The sequence below is a fragment of the Coffea eugenioides genome, chromosome 9 (assembly GCF_003713205.1).
Source record: "Coffea eugenioides isolate CCC68of chromosome 9, Ceug_1.0, whole genome shotgun sequence".
Taxonomy (NCBI): Eukaryota; Viridiplantae; Streptophyta; class Magnoliopsida; order Gentianales; family Rubiaceae; genus Coffea; species Coffea eugenioides.
Window position 1 is genome coordinate 32,661,455 of NC_040043.1, and position 22,814 is coordinate 32,684,268.

At 35.6% G+C, this 22,814-nt stretch overlaps 1 protein-coding gene across 1 annotated transcript; it reads right to left on the reverse strand.

Annotated features, from left to right (window-relative positions):
* Positions 1-951: 951 nt before the first annotated feature.
* Positions 952-19,494, reverse strand: LOC113782442 (LRR receptor-like serine/threonine-protein kinase EFR). Its single transcript, XM_027328334.1, has 5 exons — positions 18,576-19,494; positions 10,917-10,988; positions 1,832-3,829; positions 1,383-1,720; positions 952-1,283 (listed from the first exon to the last, which is right to left on the reverse strand). Exons 1-5 carry the CDS (start codon positions 19,492-19,494, stop codon positions 1,218-1,220), a joined length of 3,393 nt encoding a protein of 1,130 aa, XP_027184135.1. The 3' UTR covers positions 952-1,217.
* Positions 19,495-22,814: the final 3,320 nt, after the last annotated feature.

Consider the following 22,814-nt stretch of genomic DNA (forward strand, 5'->3'; position numbering starts at 1 on the left):
ATATGTAATTTTACTATTAAAATAATATATATATATATATATATATATATATATATACTCGAGTTCGCGAAATAACGAGTTTAATACTTTTGAGTTTGAGTTCGATTTGGCCAACTCGAACCCGACTCGAGTTCGATATTGATCGATGTCAAGTCGACTTTTAACTGGAGCCGCTCGTGAGTGGTTCGATTCGTTTGCAACCTTAGTTTGAACTATGACATGGATTCTAAACAAAATAGCTCTGCCACAAGAGTAAAGAAAAGAAAGCAATAGTATAACAAAATGCTCATGTGTATCCTCATTTTATCTACATGAATTTCGTTAGTCTCATACTAATCAAAGGATATTGGAGAAAAGTCCATATATAAGACTAAAAGACTCCAAGAACAAGAACACGACTGCTATTTTTCCCTAGTAATTAATTATCTCATCAACGTCCTCTATATGGTTGTTACCCATTGTTTAAAGTAGAACTGTACATTACAAGAATTTTACACACACGAGGCCAATTCTTTAAGTAGCATTAAAGACCGATAGCTGAAGTTTGATGAACTATATTCTATGGTAAAATGCTTTATAAATTCTTAGATACTTCATGCTTGTATACCTCTATTTCTTTAGACTCCACACCCAGAGTCCAGCAGGCAGCAGAGCTCTATCATGACCAAATCCACTGCACACAATTTTCATTGCATAGAAAAACAGGCACTTAAAATCGGATATATGATGATTCAAGAATTCCATAAGACTTGTGATGTAGGAAAAGGGAGGTAAGACAATTGCCAACACAAGTCAGCTTTCTTCATTGAGCGCTTTGGAGGCATGTAAGATATATCTGTTGTAAAGGAGAGAGAACAAACAGCAGCTGCTACTCTTTCTATAGTTTAGGAGGAGCTCAAGGAACATGATATATTCATTTACCGAAGAGAAAGATTTATTGCAAGAATAGGTTCGCTCTCATCATTTTGCAATCTTAATTCAAGATCAAGATTAAAAGATACATAGTCAGGTCCTCAAAATGTATCCAAGAAATTAGTCAGAATTAAAAGATAGAAAACGAAAAGCCAAAAAAAAAAAAAAAAAAGCTGTGCAATGTGATCCATAACTGAAAGTCCAAATATGACGTAGGAGAAACCTATGGAATCTAACTGAAAGTCCAAATGTGATGTAGGTGAAAACTATGGAATCCAGCATGCACAATAAATCAAGCTTCAGAACTATACAGCAATATCTGTTTGATGTGGTAAAAAACGTATCTGGTCCACTCGAGGTCTGACAGTTTGCTGCAATAAATAGTAGGTTATGAGCTCAAATGGATAAGGAAAGTAACTTCCTACATTGAAAAGTAAAATTTGCTTTAAAAAAAAATGCAAGGCACTTACTGTCATAAGAAGCTGGCGCTTAATATTCTTCAATTCTGCTAAAACATCTTTCATGTTCATCCTTTCTCCTGGAGATTCTCTACAGCAGTTCAAAGCCAATTTCAGAATCAATATAACACACTTCAGCTTGCCAGTGAAATGTTCATCCTCTGGCCTTATTAAGTTTGCGTCAATGACCTGAAGTGCATTAGGAAGAGAATCTTCTACCCAGCTTTTAAGGCTCAAATCACTTGAAAACATTTCATCGCTAGGCTTCACTCTCGAAAAAGTTTCCATCAGAACTATTCCGAAACTATAAACATCGATTCTTCTCGAAACTAATCCCTCGGATCCATACTCTATCATAAGATTACAATAGTTAGAATAATAGAAAGAGCCAAAAGAATAAACAACAGATGGAAAAACCTAGAAGTAAAGGAAATATAGATAGCCAAAGCTACAAGATTAACCTGGTGCAATGTATCCCAGTGTTGCCAGGGTGACGGTATGCAATATACTTTCTCCTTCGCCAAACATTTTTGTGATACCGAAGTCACTTACAGAAGCAACCATATCTTCATCAAGCAAGATGTTACTAGGCTTCAGGTCACAATGTACCACGGGAGTATAATAACTATAATGGAGATATTCTAATGCACAAGCAACATCAATCATTATGTTTACTCTTTGAAACAGATCTAAAAAATGGTTGTGGGAGTACAACCACTTCTCAAGATTCCCATTTGGCATGTATTTGAGTACCAAGGCTTTAAAATCAGGGTTGGAGCAGTTGCCGAGCACCTTTGTAAGATTTCGATGGCGTAAACTCTTTAGTATCTCACATTCTCTATCAAAACTTGTTGATGCACCTTCCACTTGCAAGTTGAATACCTTGACAGCCACAACAATGCCATCACTTAGGATCCCTTTGTAAACAGAACCAAAGCTCCCTTCTCCAAGCAAATTGCTTTCATTGTAGTTATCAGTTGACTGCAAAAGGTCATAGTATGAAAATCTTTCATATTTTGCCACTAACATCAACTCTGTTCCACCTAAACCTTTTCGTTTCTTCAGCCTCCTTAGAGTCAATATTGCTCCAATTGCTATTATCAGTATTGCTGCAATTCCTGACAGACTAATGACAAGTAGAAGCACCTTCCTTTTAGTTGACCTTCTAGTTGAATTACGCTGACATGGTGGAACATTAAGCCTTGAGTCACCACAGAGTGCTTCATTGTTAATGAAAAATTGACCTGTAAAGTTTCTGAAGGGACCACCTTGAGGAATTTCGCCGCTTAATCTATTAAAAGAAACATTGCATTCCTTAAGATTTTTGAGTGCCTCCATTGACTTGGGTATCACACCAGAGAGATTATTGTGGGAAAGGTCCAAGAATTCCAAGCTGACCATATTGCTAACTGATTCTGGTATAGAGCCCCGCAGATTATTTTTTGCCAATGAAAAATTCTGTAAAGCTTGCAGCTCTCCAATAGTAGTAGGAATAATGTTTGACAATTGATTAATTGAGAGATCCAAATTGTATGCCGCTTTGAGGTTCCCGATCTCTAGAGGTAGCGAACCACTCAAGAAATTTAATGAAAGGTTGAGAACTTGGAGATTTTTCATGCTCAATAGGTTGGCAGGTATCATAGAAGTCAAGTTGTTGGAATCCAAAAAAATCTGAGTCAAATTTATCATATTTCCTAAGCATTCTGGAATCCCACCAAAAAATTGATTTTGGCTCAACTGTAACAACCCCAAGCTATGTAGTTCACAGAAAATATTCAAGACATCCCTTATTTGATTGATGCCCAAGTAGAACACCTGAAGATTTTTCAACCTATTGAAACTTTTGGGGATAGATCCAACCAATTCATTACCTGAAAAATCTAGATGCAGTAAACTGCTCAAATTGCCGATTCCAGTTGGGATGTTTCCTTTGATTTTACAATTGCTTACAGTAAAGTATACAAGAGAGGTTGAATGGTTAGAGAAGGAAGCTGGAAGGAAACCATTCAGAGGATTGTATCCCACTACTAAATATTTCAAGGATCTGCAACTCGTCAAGAAAGTGAGAAAGCTTAATTCTGGAGATGAGGATTCACCTGACAGCCTGTTGAAATCCAAGTTTAGCAATTCTAGCTTTCCTAGACTTCCTAAAGAGTTGGGGATTGAACCGGTGAGCTCATTATCATGAAGCGACAAAGCAACGAGCTTTGAAGCATTTGAGATGGAGGTAGGTATAATTCCAGTCAAGTGATTCTGTTGGAGAGAAAGAAACTTCAGATTGCTCAGCTTATTGCTCATTGTCAAAGGAATTGTTCCTGAGAATTTGTTCTGGTCGAGTGCAATATATTGGAGAGATGAAATATTGAAAATTGCTGTAGGTATAAAACCCGATAATGTATTATTGTCTAAATAAAGCTGCCCCAATCTGTGAAGGTTCCCAATCTTTTCGGGTATTCCACCTGTAATATGGTAAATTATTATTATGTTAGCATACCATTGGCATTGTCTAGCAAGGCTCCAAGATTAAACAAAAATTTAAAAAACCTTTAGAATAAATGAGGGTTATAGGTCCTCTCTAATCCTTCTATTTGTAACTTTAAAATTCACCTCTTTGAACATAAAATAATAGGATTAATCTTTTATACATTGATAATGTATACATCATCATTATTGGATGCATGATAACTCATCTGAATTTAAATTTTAAATCCAAATTTTACTTATATATCATGCATCTAACTGTCATAGTATATACATTATTGGTATATATAATATTTACTCAAAATAAATTCCGTTAAAAGGAAAAGTTGATTTCAATCAACCATACATGGGCCCAAGTTGAAAAATTTTCTCTCCCGCCGTGTGAGAGTTCAAAATTTTCTCTCTCTTGGGAAGTGTGCAGATCTCCCTCCTTGGGAGGTCTTTCTGAGAAACTTTGCCTGAAACCTGAGTGACCATACAACTTCCAACCCATATGCAAGAATACAAAACTCTCTACATATTTTAAAGCTTCCGACAGATTTAAGTAGGAGCATTAAAAGACAACGGACAAGATTTTTTCTCAGCTTCAGATAGGTGGAGCCAAAAATCAAGGCAGTCTGGTAGGATTTCCACTAACCTCTGTCTTCAAAGCTCAGACAGGTAACTTTAAAGCGTTACTGTACGGATCTAGCCTGGTTTTGCAAGTACTCTTGAAAGGTGTTTTATTTTTCCCGCTGAGGTCCTCTCTGTCCTCGCGTTTATCCTGTGCATTCCAAAAAAAAAAAAAAAAAGGGTTTTTTATTTCCGAAATCTTGTTTATTTCTTTCTTGTTCGTGGATAGGAGAGGGCACTCTGTTTTTTCGTTGGCTTTCTACAGCCTTAAAAGGTTTTTATATAATTAAAAAAAAAAAGAGTAGGCCTTGTGTTGGTTTTTGTTGGTTTCTGGTGTTTTAAGTGCACTGATGCAGTTGTACGCTTCTATTTTTCTGTCCAGTCGTCTCTCTGAACTGCTTTCCCTTCAGTGGAAGCTTCATACCTAGAGTGTTAGAGTTCGTTTAGACCACCCCTATTCAGTAGGCTTAACCCTTGCTTCATCTCCTGGAGGTGCCTTGGTCAGTGATATTCCTTCTCTGGAAACATAGCTGGTTTTCTATGGCTGAGGAGATAGCAGAGATTTTGCAAAAATTCGTGTTATCAAAAAAAGAGTTGGGTGGCACAGAAATTGACCGGGGAGACGTAGGACCGAGCGTGAAGGAATGTGAAGAAAGCCTGGTAGGGAAAATAAAAGGTGAAAAAATAATAAACTTTGTGGGAGTGAAAAACTTTGTTACCTTAGCATGGGGATACCCTAAAGGTTTGAAGGTTGTGGAGGTAGGAGTCAATACGTTTCAGTTCATTATCCCCAGTGACACAGATAGAGACAGGATCTCTAAGGGAGGGCCATGGATCATCGACAGCCATATGTTAGTAGTAAGGCCTTGGTTTGAAGGTTTTGAAGAGGGAACGGCTGAGTTTAATATCGCCCCACTATGGATACAAATCTGGAACCTCCCAGTGCACTGGCTCTCGAAAGAAGTGGGGAGAAAAATAGCTTCGGTGTTCCAGGAAACAAAGGAAGTTATCATACCTCAAGGGGGTGGTAAGGAAGGAAGGCACATTAAGGTATTGGTGATGGCAGATATATCCCAACCCCTTATGAGAGGTACCATAGTTAAAATGGATGGAAAAGTGATATGGGTTAATTTTAGGTATGAAAGGTGCCCAGATTTTTGCTACACTTGTGGTAAAATAGGACATAGTGAAAGGAATTGCACTGATAGTATACAAGTGGAGAAAGGCCAGGCGGATAACCAATTTGGGCCATGGCTCAGGGCAGGAGGGGGGAAGATGTTACCTCAGAGAGAAGGGAGAGGCAGACAGTCAGGTAATACATCTCCTAACAAACAGCGCTGGGGATTCAAAGATGGGGAACTGGTGCCAAGGACAGGAGGAGGGAAACTGATGGATAAAGAGCAACAAGGTATTAAGGATGTAGGCGATAAGGAAGTTGGACTGAAGGTGGCTGGTAGTCAGGAAGGGACTAACCGGGCTACAAAAGAACAAGAGAGTGAAAATGAAAAAACAGAAGGAAAGGGGAAGAGATTAGAGATGGAGGAGAGCAGGAATGTAGGGACAGTAAGAATGGAACAGGTTACGAAAGATGGGGGTGAGATGTTCAGTACAGAAAAGCTGAACAGGGTGCCAGAGAATTCTGGTGAACAGCTTTTAAAGCACTTAGAAACTGAGAGTATGCAAGTAGAAGAAACGTTGGAAAATGTTGGGGACACAAGCAATCAGAAGGCATCTATAAGGAGAAGGAAACAGGCCAAAACTCCAGTTATAAGGAGGAAACCTCTGAAACAGATACAAAACCTCTTGGTTAATAAAGAACCTGCAGGAAAAAGGAAGTTTCATCTAGTAGATGCAGATATGGTAGATGTTGACGTGGTTGAGGTTACGGGAAAGAAAGGAAAAATGGAGATAGGTCAAAAAAGCTGTGTAATGGAAGGTGAGGGGGAGGTGACCAGCCCAACTTGGTCACCCATGGATAAATGAAAGCTCTGGTGTGGAATTGTCAAGGTGCTGGGAGCCCCTTGACAATTCCCCAGTTGAGGGAGGCTTGTAACCTCCTCTCCCCAAACTTGGTGCTCCTGTGTGAAACCAAAAACAGAAAAAAGTGTGGTGGTGGAATCTATGAATAAAGCAGGAGGGATGGCGGTAATGTGGAGCAATGAGATGCAGGTAATGGATGTGGTAACTACTGCCTTCACAGTAGAAGTCCATATCATGGATTCTGAGGCTAATGTGGACTGGTGGTTCATAGGAATTTACGCTAGCACTGATGATCAAATTAGGAGGAATCAATGGGAGGTGATTGAGAGAAGAAAGGTACTGTGGGGACAAAGGTGGCTGATCTCAGGAGACTTCAATGATATTGTTTCCAATGATGAAAAATGGGGGGGTAGAAGAAGAGAGGAAGGTTCTTTTAGGGACTTCAGACTTTTTATCCATCAAAATGGCCTCATAGATTTGGGTTTTGAGGGGAAACCGTGGACATGGAGCAATCAATGGACTCAAGAAGGAGAAATTAGACAAAGACTTGATCGAGCACTAGGAAGTAGTGCCTGGAGCCAACATTTTGACAGAGCTACAGTCAAACACATTGAGAATTTTGGCTCAGATCATAGTATGATATTGCTGGATGCTAACCCCCTGCGAGAAAGAAGGAAAAAAAGATTCATATTTGATAAAAGGTGGCTGAAAAAAGAAGTTGTGGAAGAAGTAGTAAAACAGGCTTGGAATAGTCCCCACAGTGGATCAAGAATGTACAAAGTACATAGGAAAATTGCAACCTGCAGAGTTGAAATCCTCAAATGGAGGAACCAGTTTCAAGGAAATGCAAGGAAGAATATTGACAAGGTAAAAAAGCAACTGGAGGAGCTGAAAGACACTGACTGCCAAGACAAGAAGAGGAGAAACAAGATGCTAAAAAGGCAATTAAAGGAGGCGTATGAGGAAGAAGAGATGTTTTGGAGTCAGAAATCTAGAGTTCAGTGGCTAAAGGAGGGAGATAGGAATACATATTTCTTCCACTCTAGTGTGAAGGGTAGAAGAAAGAGAAACAAGCTTCACAGATTACTACGAGAGAATGGGGATTGGACTAACTCAGAAGAGGAGATAGGAGAAGAAGTGGTGAGTCATTATAAAGACCTCTTTTGCAGTAAAGGGACTGAACAGGTAGACATGGTTCTAGAAGGAATATCACAGACCATCACTGACCAAATGAACCTTAGACTTACTGAACCTGTTAGGGAGGTAGAAATCAAAGAAGCTTTGTTTTCCATGAACCCAACAAAAGCTCCGGGCCCTGATGGCATGACACCAAACTTTTTCCAGAAATTCTGGAATATCCTCAAAACAGATGTAATTCAGGCCATCACAAGTTTCTTCCATTCTGGCCATATGCTCAAAGCAGTTAATCATACCATCATTTCCCTGATACCTAAGGTAGAAAATCCCACTGATATAAAGCAGTTCAGACCCATTAGTCTTTGCAATGTCATTTACAAAATCATATCCAAAATACTTGCAAACAGATTGAAAAAAGTGCTGGATAATTGCATCAGTAAAAACCAGGCAGCTTTTGTGCCTGGAAGACAAATTTTGGATAATGTCATTGTCTCTCATGAGTACATGCACTATCTCAAAAACAAAAGGCAGGAATCTCAAGGTTTCATGGCTTTAAAATTAGATATGTCAAAAGCCTATGACAGGGTGGAGTGGGGATATTTGAAGGAAATGATGATCAAACTGGGATTCTGTGAAAAATGGATCAGCTGGATCATGGAGTGCATCACAACAGCTACTTTCTCTTTCAATATAAATGGGGAAGCAAGAGGATATGTGATACCTTCTAGGGGGATTAGGCATGGTGACCCCTTATCACCGTACCTATTCTTACTAGTCTCTGAAGGTTTTTCAAATCTGCTGGCTCAAGCTGAGAGTAACCAGAAGCTGACAGGAATGAAAATTAGCAGAAGTGGACCAGCAATCAGTCATCTTTTCTTTGCAGATGACTCCTTGATTTTTTGCAAAGCTGATACAAGTCAAGCTGAAGAGGTGCTGAGGATATTGGAAAAATATGGAAAAGGCTCGGGACAAATGATAAACATGGACAAGTCTTCAGTGTTCTTTAGTAAGAATGTGACACAAGAAGATCAAGAAGAAATCTGCAGCAGACTAAGAAATATAAGAAGGGTGCATCAAGGAAAGTATCTGGGATTGCCAATGGTAATAACCAGAACCAAGGAACAAATATTTGGCTATATCAGAGACAAATGCCAGAAAACGGTCTCTAACTGGTGCAACAAGAAGCTTAGCCAAGCAGGAAAAGAGGTGTTACTGAAAGCAATCACTATGGCCATGCCAACCTATGCAATGTCTTGCTTCAAGCTTCCAGTGAAATTGTGTAAGGATATACATGCCTTAATGGCAAAATTCTGGTGGGGAGGAGATAATGAAAAAAGAAAAGTACACTGGTGCTCATGGAAAAAGATGGCAGCTGGGAAGAACAGAAGAGGACTAGGATTCAGAGACTTACAAGCTTTCAACAAAGCCTTGTTGGGTAAACAAATCTGGAGGCTCCTCACGAGTCCAAACCTGCTGATGAGCAAGGTGTTGAAAGCAAAGTACTACTGGAAGGAGTCACCTTTGAGCTGTGAAGTAAAAGGCAACTCATCCTGGATTTGGAAAAGCTTGATGGGAGCTAGGGAGGAGGTTAAGCGAGGTGTAAGGAAGAGGATTGGAAATGGGAAGGGGACCAGAATTTGGGAGGATGCTTGGATTCAGGATGGGAAGGATGGAAAGCTAGAGTCCCCTAAACCCACAGGGTGCCTGATGAGCAAAGTGAGTGAACTGATATCTAATTTTAGATGGAATTCACCACTTGTTTTCAGGACCTTTAACACAAGAGAAGCTGGACAGATACTTAATACTCTTGTAAGCCTAACTGGTCGACCTGACTGCTACTCCTGGAGTTATAGTACCAATGGCCAATACACAGTTAGATCAGCGTATGAGGCAATTACAAGGGAGGGTAAGCAGCAGGAATCCAACGGGAGACTGAAGGGGGAGACAAGCTGGGAAGGAGGGAGTGAGAAAGTCTGGAAACAGCTATGGAAGTTGAAGATAAAGCATAAACAAAAGCTGTTTATATGGAAAAGTCTGAACCAAGTCTTGCCGGGTAGGGAAGCAATATACAAACGAATAGGCAAAGGTGACATGATTTGCAAGCTGTGTGGAGAAGGTAGTGAGACAGTTGAACACATCTTTTTTCATTGCACAAAGGCTCAAATGATATGGCAGATGGCACCCCTCCAGTGGGATGGAATTAAGGAACATACTGCTGACTTCAGAAGATGGTGGAGCATTTTAATGGAGGCACAAACCAGACGGGAGGGACTGGAACATATAGCTTTAACAGTGGAAATACTCTGGCAGATTTGGAAAGCTAGGAATGAAGCTGAATTCGAAGAGAAGGATAGACATCCAATGGAAGTTATCAGGAAAGCAATTAAGGATTGGGAGGAGTATCAACAAGCGCAACAAATGGAGCATCATATGAGCATCTCAGAAACAGAAGTAGCACAAGAAGATGAGGAAAGGCTGAGGGAAGAGGATAATCTGCTAAACATCAGTGTTGAGGTAGGACAACATGCAGAAGGCCAAAACATGGGAATTGGAGTTACGGCAGAAAATAACAGGAGCCAGAAATGTGCAGCTTGGATACTGAAGGAGAGAAGTACTGGTTCGGCTGTTTTGGACAACTTGATGGCCATCAAACTGGCACTCTGCAAGCTAAACGAGAAAGGGTGGCAACATATCAAGATCCAAACACCATGTACTCAGGTGCTGAATATGCTACGACCCCAAGCTACTAGCAATTCAAGGCTGGTAACTCACCTGGAGGATATCAGAGACCTTAGCTCAATGTTTAGGAAATGCTCATTTGATAGTTTACCTGTTGAAGTGAATAGGCTCAGTGAAAAACTGAGCAAGCTAGCTATGCGGATACTTTAATGAGGACCTTTAGGTTCCTCTGTGGTTTAGTCCACTTTTGTAAAGCCTATGCTTGAGCCCTTGCTCATATAATGTGTATGTTCTCATTAATTTTATGAATAAAATCGTTATCGTTTCTGGAAAAAAAAAATACATGGGCCCAAGTTATCCTATAGATCAAACTGATGCCGAGTTTTAACCGCGGTCTATGCAATTAAGACCTTGAAATTAGGAACTAAGGCATGCCTGTCAATTTGTTGTTTGGATTTGGAAAATATGAATCGTCAACATTGCTAAATTTTGTATTTCAGTCGGAATTGCACCATCAAAATTGCAGTTTTTATGAGTTTGATTTGACTTGTAATGGAAAACTAGAGTAACATATAATGATAATATTTTTGAACTTTCCAAATGCATTAGTTGGAAATGATTGTGTTCCTTTTAATCCTATAGGGAAATTTGACATACCAGTTAATTTGTTGTTGCTAAAATCTAAACCCGTCAACATAGTTAGATTCCATATCTCATTTGGAGTTGCACCTGCAAAATCGCAACTATTATGAGTTTGATATGATTGGTAATGGAAGGATACAATGACAATTAATTAGAATATTGAACTTTCCAAACGCATTAATTGGAAATAATGCCTAATGGGTAGATAAAGTTATCATAATTTATAAATTTTAGCATTTAAGAAGTGATGTCTTTGGTTTTGAAAAACTTTTGGCAAGGAAAGAGTTTTGCAAATGACAAAAAAAAAAAACTGGGAAATTAGTCTGACAAAGTTGGGATACTCCTTGTGTTGAAAAAAAAGACAAAAAAGACCATTTCAAATAAATCAACAAAATTGGGGCGGAAGTTTAATTGTGTGTGCTTCAACTACATCTATTTTATTTTTCCTTTTTTTTCTTTAGTTGTCATTTTATTTTATTTTTGGCAACAAAAGTTTAAAATCTAATAATTCATTTTCATAAAACTAAGAACAAAAGTAGGGGTGAGCAAACGGTACAAATTCGGTAATTCAGTTAGTTGAATTCGGTTATTTGATTTATAGAAATCTAAACCGCTTTCAATTTCGAATTGGTTATAACCGAATTCATTCGCAACCGATTTCGAATTCGGAAATGGTAATGAATTCGGTTAACCGAATTCATTTATAAAAAAAAAAACTGATTTTTTAAAAATTATTACTGATTTGATCCCCAAATTTATTCATAATTTAACATATTACTTATGTTCTAATCATTTTGTCGTTTAATTTAATTGGCATCTATTTGATCACTTATACCTAGAATCCTTAGTCTATGATTTAAGGAACACATAAAAAGTGATTAGTTGAAACTAGAATAAACCTTAGACTATACAATGATTAGTGATAATTTATGAATTTATAATTTACAATGATTAATAATAAGTAATATTAGTTACAAACTTATAATTTATTTCAAATCAAAATAAAACTTATTTACTTACATATGTTATTGTGAAAGTCAATACACTAATACATTGATTTGCAATTTATATGCATTTATTTACATTGCTTAGTTGTCTTGTCTATACTTAAAGCCTTAAGATTAGTGAATAGAGAATATGAATTTTTATGTTAAATATGTAATGTAAATTTAGAGCACATTAATACTTGTAAGTTACAGGTTACGCATTCAAATATTCAATAATTCAAACATAAATGATGTATCAAATTACCAATATCTAAATTCTAATTACTAATTATGTTTATTGTTTAATATTTAGTATTATACATATATGTATTAATTATTATCTAATTCTAGTCATGTTACTAATGTATAAAATAATAAGTACTATAGTTATGTTATATTGTTATGTATTACTATATATTTGTATTATTATAGTCATTTAACAATTAACAAATACTAAAATAATATATTGTACATTATTATATATTATTATTATTATTATAAGTACATGATTATACCATTTACTAACTATTATTAATAACATTTACCTATATAATATAATAATATATTAGTAGTATATACTAATACTAAATAGCATTTATCCATATATTATATAATTTTATAAACTAATTTCGTATTCGAATGCGGTAATGCGGTAGCCTATTTCATTTTACCGAATTTGAATATGAAATCGGTTATTACCAAATTCATAATTTCATTACCTATTTCATACCATATTAAAATTCGGTGAATTCGGTATGTACCGAATTTGTACCAAATTACCAAATACCCGATTTCAAATTACCAAATTAAATTTGATTTCGATTTTGAATTCGGTCTATACCGAATTTGCTCACCCCTGAACAAAAGTGTGGCCAACTTTATGCTATTATTTTTCTTTATTTCTTTTTGTCTAAAAGATGCATAATACTTTCAAAGTCCCTAAAGTAACTTAATTTTACTACAAAGAGATAGTAGGTTTCCAAATTCTAAATCAAACCAAAACAAGGCCATCTTAGCTTATTATGAGAGAGAGAGAGAGAGAGAGAGAGACTATTATGAATTTGGAACTTTTTATCCACATAAAATGACAAATTGAAAGGAAAAATATAATTTACTATTTTAGAAGAAAACATAGAATAATAAATTTTTAAGACCTGTGGAAAAAAGAAAATACAAAAATGATAAATTCAGAAAACATTAACGAAACAAGCATATCAGATATGATATTCCAATTCCCTTAATTAAACCAATTGTATTTGCTTAGTTTACCAGGTTTTCTTTTTCTTTTATTTGATAAATAAACACACTTCTCGTGACTTTTGACAGTACTAGTCAAAACTAAATTAATGATTTGGGTGTGAAAACTTGTCAAAAACTAAAATGGTTCAAACTTCCAATACAAGAGCATCGTCATCTAAAATGATAATTTCTTTCTTAGGAGTAAATTTGTTTCCTCAAGACCTACGGACTTTTTTAGGGTAAAAAACAAAAAAGTACCCTGTATAAATCTAATATACAGAAAAACCCCCCGTGATTTCAAAATATATAACACGACACCCCGTACTTTGAACTAAATTGTAAAGGTGACGGAATACTTTAAATTTAACGGAAATGGATGAAATGACCAGAATGCCCTGATATAATTAAGCAAAAGACAGCTCAAAAAAATCATTTGTTGTTATAAAACTAATGAAATAACAAGATGTGGGGTAAAATAAAATAGGGAGAAGCCGATAAAAGTAGAGAACTATATTTCTTCTATATCCTTTCAAACGATCAAGAATGCACCTCTATTTATAGATACACTGAGAGGTTACAAATTAATTGTATAGGGAGATCAAACCGTCATCCATATTCTTTTATCTTTGGACGGATTCAATAGAAATAAATAAGCTTAATAAACATAGGAGAGTTTAATGGACATTCACTCCCATTTAATTGTTTCATAACACTCCCCCTTGGATGTCCATTACACAAAGAATATGCCTCGTTAAAACCTTACTAGGGAAAAATCCAATGGGACCAAAAATCCTAGTGAAGGAAAAAGAGTACACTATTCTTGTGTAATAATTTCTCCCCCTGATGCAAATATTATTTGATATCTTTTAGCCGATGCATTCCAATATTCTTCACCAGTTTCTCAAATGTAGCAATCGGCAATGCCTTGGTAAACAAATCTATCAAATTATTATCTGATCGGATTTGTAACACATCAATCTCACCATTTTTCTGTAAATCATGAGTAAAGAAAATTTTTGGTGAAATGTGTTTCGTCCTATCTCCTTTAATATATCCTCCTTTTAATTGAGCTATACAAGCTGCATTATCTTCATATAAAATTGTTGGAGGATTTTCCTTCTCGGAGGATAACCTACAACTCTTCCGGATGTAGTGGGTAATTGATCTTAACCAAACGCATTCTCGACTGGCCTCATGAATTGCTATTATTTCAGCATGATTTGATGAAGTGGCAGTTAATGATTGTTTTGTAGAACGCCAAGAAATGGCTGTACCGCCACAAGTAAAGAGATAGCCAGTCTGAGATCGTGCTTTATGTGGGTCAGATAAATACCTAGTATTAGCATAACCAAGCAATTCAGGTTTGGATTTATTTGAATAAAACAAACCAAGATCAATTGTTCCTTGGAGATAGCGAAAAATATGTTTAATACCATTCCAATGTCGTCTTGTAGGCGAGGAACTAAATCTTGCTAATAAATTCACTGCAAATGATATATCAGGTCTTGTACAATTAGCAAGATACATTAGTGCACCAATTGCACTGAGATATGGCACTTCAGGACCAAGTATCTCTTCATCTTTCTCTCGTGGTCTAAAAGGATCCTTATTAGGATCTAGTGATCTGACGACCATTGGGGTACTTAATGTATGTACTTTATCCATATAAAATCGCTTCAATACCTTCTGGGTATAAGCAATTTGATGGACAAAAATTCCACCTTCTAAATGCTCAATTTGCAAACCAAGGCAGAATTTTGTCTTTCCAAAATCTTTGATCTCAAATTCTTTCTTCAAATATTCGATAGCCTTTTGGATCTCTTCAGAAGTTCCAATCAAATTTAGGTCATCAACATATATAGCAATTATCACAAAATTTGACCTATTTCTCTTGATAAAAATACATGGACATATTGGGTCATTGATATAATCTTCTTTAGTTAAACATTCATTGAGGTGGTTATACCACATACGTCCAGATTGTTTGAACCCATACAAAGACCTTTGTAATTTAATAGAAAACACATCTCTAGGATTTGATTTACATGCTTCAGGCATGTTGAATCCTTCAGGGATTCTCATGTAAATATCATTTTTAAGATTTCCATACAAATAAGCAGTGACAACGTCCATTAGATGCATTTCTAGTTTTTCATGCGCTGCAAAACTCACAAGATATCTAAATGTGATTGCATCCACTACAGGTGAATACGTTTCATCATAATTAAATCCAGGTCTTTGTGAAAAACCTTGGGCTACAAGTCTTGCTTTATATCTCACAATTTCATTCTTTTCATTCCTTTTTCTCACAAATACCCATTTATATCCGACTGGCTTTACACCTTCAGGTGTTTAAACTACAGGTCCAAAAACTTGCCTTTTAGCCAGTGAATCTAATTCAGATTGTATAGCATCTTTCCATTTTGACCAATCATTTCTACGTCGACATTCATCAACTGATGTAGGCTCATGATCCTCGTCCTCTACCATAATATTAAGTGCTACATTATATGCAAAAGTACCATCAACAATTATTTCTCTTCGGTTCCAACTTTTTCTTGTAGTGACAAAGTTTATTGAATTTTCTATAATTCATTCTCTTCAGGAGTTGGTTCTTTGGGAGCAACATCTTCAGGAGGTTGAATTTTGTCACTAATTATGGATTCATTTGATCCTCTTTTCTTTCTAGGATTTTTATCTTTGGAACCAAGAGGTCTCCCACGCTTCAGGCGTGCTTTAGATTCATTAGCACTTGTGATTTGTCTTTCAGGGACATTTATTTTAATCGGAGCATTTTCAGTAGGAATATGTGATCTTGTGACTCTTCTGGAGTCACTAAATGCATCCGGCAATTGATTTGCAATATTTTTCAAATGTATGATCCTTTGAACTTCTAGTTCACATTCTTTTGTACGAGAATCCAAGAAATCCAATGAAATTTTCCAAATGATTTCCTTTTTCGGGATTTTCTTTTTCGGTTGATCTTTTCCTCCCCCTAATGTCGGAAAATGTGATTCATCAAAATGACAATCTACAAATCTTGCAGTAAATAAATCACCTGTCAATGGCTCAATATACTTAACTATATTCCCAAGATGTGGGGTAAAATAAAATAGGGAGAAGCCGATAAAAGTAGAGAACTATATTTCTTCTATATCCTTTCAAACAATCAAGAATGCACCTCTATTTATAGATACACTGAGGGGTTACAAATTAATTGTATCGGGAGATCAAACCATCATCCATATTCTTTTATCTTTGGACGGATTCAATAGAAATAAATAAGCTTAATAAACATAGGAGAGTTTAATGGACATTCACTCCCATTTAATTGTTTCATAACATTTGTTTTATTTTCTAGACAGAGAGAATTGAGGGTTAAGGGGTAAAATAGGTATATTTGTTAAAAATTAGGTATAAATTTTTTTTTTAGGTTCCAATAAATTATTTCCGTTAAGTTTAACGGATTCCGTCACCTTTACAATTTAGTTCAAAGTACGGAGTGTCGTGTTGTATATTTTGAAACTATGGGAGACTTTTCTGTATATTAGATTTACCACAGGGGTTTTTTTTGTAGTGTACCCACTTTTTTATAATAGCCATTTCTACTCTCATTATTGGATAGAAAACTAAAGGTTGTGTAACTACCTAAGAAGTAAATTCAAACTTATCCCTTCATTAGTTCATACTAATAGCTTGCAATAAATCATTACTATCACTTTACTAATTATTTCTAGGTCTAATTGCACAAGAGCTGTCTAGATACATGAAATTCTACACATTTCCTTTTATTTTGGTTCCTCGGTCATCAATTCCTACTCTTAGTATTCAACACAATTAATTGCTACTAACTCAATGAAATCTCATAAAGAAATCATTACCATTAACACACTTAAAATGTATTTCGTAACTTATCAAAAATGAGAGTTTTATAACCACAACATAATAAATTCAAACTTATCTCGTTCTTAATAATTGCATCTTTATCACTTTAGTTAACTCATACTTATCATTCCTTATATTTATTTCTTCTCAATAAACTTATTCAATAATATTCTTTAAAGTTTCCAACGGCGCACACCTTTATCGAATTATATCATAAATTTGCAATTAACAAAATTTTCCCAAATAAAATTATGGCTAATTTCAAACTAATATATCTAATTTCTGGAACCAAAAATTGCGGGGTGTCACAGAGAGAGATGGTGATTTTTTGTTTTGAGAAATTTGGGTTGGTAAGGGTATTTTATGGCCTAAAATTTAGATTATTTGTGTCTAAATTTGACCATTCTTGCTCATGAACTTCTCAGACTAAAGATTCACTTCACTAGGAAACAGACGGACATGAAAGAGAGAAATTGTTGGCAATGGAAAACTTGGTTGAATAAAGAAGGGCAAATTACATTTTACCCCCTTATGATTTAGTATTTTTGTACATAACCCCCTATGGTTTCAAAAGTTATACATAACTCCCTGATGATTTGGATTAAAATGTCAAAATGATGGAAATGATGATTCGTAACGGAACCTTTAAAAATATCGAAATTACCCTTATTTAAAAATTAAAATGGCTATAGTGACCAGAATATATAAATGTAATATACATGATGCACTAACCTCGTCTGATCTTATGTTTTATCATATAACTTCTTTATGATTTAATGTTTTACCATATAATTCTCTTATAATTTTCAAAATATACACATTAATTCCCCTGTAGTTAATAAATAATTTTCAACTATATATAGGGACATTTTTGATATTTTAGGTAACTCCATTAGCAAATTCCATTACTTTGACAGTTTAATTTAAATAATGAGTGGGTTATGTATAGCTTTTAAAACTATAGGGGGGTAATGTAAAAAAATAAACCACGGGGGGTAAAGTGTAATTTGCCCAATAAAGAAAGAGAAGAATGGTGAGACTTCGGGGTAATGGAAAACTTGTTTGAATAAAGAAAGAGAAGAATGGTGGGGCTTCGGGGTATTATCGGACTTTTAATAAAAAATAATGTTGACATCAATAGAGAGAATATAACAGATGGGTTAGGCCATTAGGGGTGTTTCTGTTATAAATATGTTTGGATGTAGGACCTTTGGTAATATTCACAAACCTCAGGATCTAATCTGTAATTTGGTCAAACCGAAGGGAAGTTGTAATCAACCAAAGAATATATGCAGACTCATACATGAACGTGACTACGAGAGTGTCTATATATGTGGGTGTATGTATGTATATTTATTGCAAAATCCGATTACATGATTTGCATGTTTAAGGTTGCAATTTTGATTTGCATACTTGTTAAAGCATGATCCACAGCGAACAGAAGCATAAGTTCAATATATACTTACAAACCATATACAAGAACACAAGTATAAGCAAGAGCACAAGTATAAGCTTAATATATATTAATAAAATAGGAATAGAAACAGGGCACTATACATTTTACCTGTTAAATTGTTGGACTCCAGGGCTAGTGTCTCGAGCATTGTCAAGTTCCCAATTGCCTTAGGTATGGGTCCCCATAAATAGTTCAGAGGCAAGGCAAGCGTCTGGAGCATGGAACACTGAGACAATGTTGAAGGTATTTGGCCAATCAAATTATTGCCTCCCAGACCAAGATATGTAAGTTTATGAAGTGCGTGACAGATGGTGTCTGGAAGAATGCCAGATAGGCTGTTTTGGAATAGAGAAATGATTTGCAATGAGGAAATATTGAAAGTGTGGAGAGGCAAAGGACCCGAAAGCTGATTCCTATCAATAATCAAAATTTTCAAACTATGAAGATTCTGAAATTCTATTGGAATGGTCCCCTCAATGGAATTGTCTGTCAGCCATAGACTCTCCAATTTTGACATGTTAGAGATGGAAGGCGGGAGAGAACCCGAAAAGCTATTATTGCTTAGAGTCAGCTGTTGGAGTTTGTGTAAATAACCAAACCAGGAGGGAAGCTCTCCACCAAGATTGTTGATCCCAAGATAGAGGTATCTTAATCTCCGCAGGTGAGCTAACTCACGAGGCAGTTCTCCATGGAAATTGTTGCTGCTGAGGTCAAGGGAAACTAGAAAAGATAGATTCCCAAGTTGAGGAGGCAAGTCGCCAGTAAGTTTCATGTTTGAGATATTTAAGGCAGTCACCCGACGGTGTCGAGGGCCGCAGGTGACACCCATCCAATCACAGGCGGAGGAGGTGACTGACCAGTTTTTTGCCAAGATTTCTTGAGGTTCTGATGAAGTGATCATGCGATCTCTAAGCGCAAGAAGCGCTGATTGATCCGTAGTAATATTACTGTTGCTGGCAGCCCCCACTGCTAGGAAAACCATGCTAAATTTTAGCAAGAAAAAGTAGTGAATTTTGCCCATGGCCATGCCCATTGATCAAGTTCAGATTAAAAAACACAAAAACAAATGAAAAACTGTAACTCACATGAAATGGTGTCAACTGCAAAATCATATATAGGGGAGGCGAGCAAGGAAGCATCTTAACGCACTAACACACATGGAGGTGGGGCCAGCAATTAGTGTCGTCGTCTCTTCTCTGTAGCTATGATGACATCAATATAGCAGGAAAAACATCCCCAGTCAAATATAAATGTTGGATTTTCCTACTGAATAACTATCAAATAATGCCCCAAGTTAGACTCAGGAAACCCCTTGAATGTTTGAAAGTTTCCAAAACATTTTTTTCTTTTGAGATAAAGTGCTTGCCCCAGTACAAAATTTACAAGTTCATTTTATTGTACCATCTAGTTGATATGAAATCAAATTTGCCCTCCCAATCAATGTAAGATGTTCTGCCTCGGGCCTATGCATCAAATCAAGATAGAGGCTTCTACGACCAACTTGCATAGATGTTGATAATTTTTGTACAAAACATAGGTATCCACATCTGTTAATAGTTTGCAACTAATTCTGTTCGAACCAGATTGGGCCCTTACGATAAAAAACTCTTCTAATGTTGTTATTTACATTCTCATCAATTTCAAATCTAAGACCTCATGATTAAGGAATACAAACCTTTTCTACTTGCATCAACATTCATTGGTAGATGTTCATAATTCCACAGGGCCATTTACTAGCAAAACGGGCAAATTAGAATTAAGGAGTAACACCACTTTACCCCTCCAAACTAATATCAAATTTATACTTTACACCCAAAAATTTAATTTTGAACTTTAATTAGCTCAACTTTTGACACTCTGCAACCTAAACTCTCAAATTAGTCTCAATTAAGTTCAATGAACAACGGCATTACTAAAATTAACCGAACAGAGTATCAAACAAATCAATGACAATATCCTAAATGTGGTCAAAAGGTGCAAAGGAATCAAATGAAGAACAAAATGATACATATCATTATTTTGAATTGTCTTTTATCTCATTAACATTACTAACAATATTAGTTATTGAATGGGACAAACTTTTGACCAGTTTGTTCTAGTTGCAATCCTTTTCTCCTTTTAACAATTTTAAGTACATTGTCATTGATTTTTACAATCCTCTATTATGGTAATTTTGCTAATGTTATTATTGATTGGACTTAAATAGGATAACTTTGAGAATTTAGAGTGCAAAGTATCTAAAATTGAGAGTTTAGAACACAAAATATCCAAAATTAAAGTTTATAATGTAAAGAAAAGTGGCACAAGTTGGAGGGTGCAAAGAAGTTGAGTTAACCCTTAGAATTCAATACGGCTTTTAAATAATTTATCGGTTCCTTGGTTAGATGACTATGAATTCAGGTGGTTCGAATGGAATGACTAAGCGAATGCGTACACGATTTGGCTGCTTATGTGGTCTCTTACCGGCAGAATAGTCTTCGGAGACTACGCTGAAGCAACAACTTCAACATTGGACTGCGAAATAGATGCAGCTCAAAAAGTTACCTCCAGTTGCTGAAGTCTCCTCTAAAAGTGAGATTTACATCTCTACTCTTTCAATTTATTGAATCATTCAATTTTGTATATTGGTGACATTGCTCTTAGCTTTTTTGAATTTCAAGTCGGTTGCAAGCTCAGAAAATATACAATTTTGTGCAAGAAATCTAAAATAATTTTTTGGGGAATTAATCTGTTATTCAAGAACTATAGAAGAAAGATATCAATTGAAAATAATTACAGAACACTTAGAGGGCGTACAGATGATATGGTTGCTCAAATTGTGAAAAAAGTGAACCATATTGGATAGAAACTAGTCCACCATGTATCATGAAAGAACAAATTTTTGCAAGCTGTATTTTTTTGGTCATCTACTATTTGAAAATCTCTGAACTGTTATTTTAACCTCTATAGCATTTTTATCGGACATATACATTTTCCAATAAAGTGTCAGAATAGTACCTTTTTGGTATTCTCTCTGCAAAATTGCAATTTAAAACATAAATATGACTATTACATATACCTATCCTGGATATAGGATTTTCTCATTAATTTGGATTTTGTCATTGCTTCTTTGAAGATTTCAAGCATATTTTCAGGGCTTTCATGTCTAGTCGCCATTACTTTAAAGTTTCACTCCACTCTTAAAGTCATATGCTGATTGCTATTAGTCATTTAAAAGAGAAAAGAAAAAGAAAGAAATTGCTATAAACCATAGCCCGATAGAAATTGGATTTTGTATTGTCGCACAAGGGACCTCAATGCTTTGTATCATGCCTTCGTGTCATATATCATGCACGATATGGAATCTACTCCTACAAACAATTTTTTAGGGTAAATTACTTATTACCCCCTGTGCTTTTATAGAATGCCAGATGACCCCCCTAAGGTTTTAAAATAAGCACATAATCCCCTGTAATCTTATGTAAAGTGAAAAATGGATAGACTGCACAGTCAGTTACAGTATTTATACCAAACGCATTTTTAAAGCGCGTGTGATAAAATTTTTATATCCATGTAACCCCCTTATGATTTGTATAAATATCCGCTTTACCGTCTGTGATTTTTGCATTTATTCATGTAATCTCCCTATACTGTAATATAAGACGGTTAAGCCATCGATTAATTTAGCATTTAAATAAGGACACTATTGGTATTTCAACTAACGTTACATGGGTATTTTTCATCAAATTTTCACTTTACATAAAACCATAGGGAGTGAAGTGGGCATTTTGAAACGTTAGGAGGGTCATGTGGCAATAAATGAAATCATCGGGGGAGGGGGTGGGGCAAGGGGTGTTACATGTAATTTACTTTTTTTTTTAAACAAAACATCATAATTTCATTAAAATCTGAACTAATTATAGAAGTTACATCATTAAACATACACAGATATTAAAGAACAGATTTGAAGAATGGATACTATAGATTTGAAAAATAGATAAAAATTACACTACAAAACTCAAAAAAATATTATAAAAGATAAGATAAAATAATTGCAATCCACGAATATCTGGTGTATTGCCAATCACCAGATTTGCTGATTAAGTGATTCAAGTTCAAATATTATGGTAAGATCTGCCAAATAGACCTAAAATATTTGAGATCTGATAATGAAAACCTGAAAAAAATTCAAATCTAATAAAAAAAAAACAAAACAAACTACCTAAAACTCTCGCTAGTCCCTAGGAGAAAAGAAGACTCTCACTAGAAAAATTTGAGAGAAGAAAACTCTCATTAGGTAACCCTAGGAGAGAAAAAACTCTCATTAATAAATCCTAAGAGAGATTTTATTCACTCAAATGAAAGAAA

What these genes read in the sequence shown, in the direction of transcription:
- LOC113782442 (XM_027328334.1), bottom strand. Translation starts at nt 19,494, where the DNA reads ATGGCCATGGGCAAAATTCACTACTTTTTCTTGCTAAAATTTAGCATG. An exon ending in GGAGTCCAACAATTTAACAG is followed by an intron (nt 10,989 to 18,575) that starts GTAAAATGTATA and finishes GCGATTTTGCAG; the next exon opens with GTGCAACTCCAAATGAGATA. An exon ending in TAGCAACAACAAATTAACTG is followed by an intron (nt 3,830 to 10,916) that starts GTATGTCAAATT and finishes ACCATATTACAG; the next exon opens with GTGGAATACCCGAAAAGATT.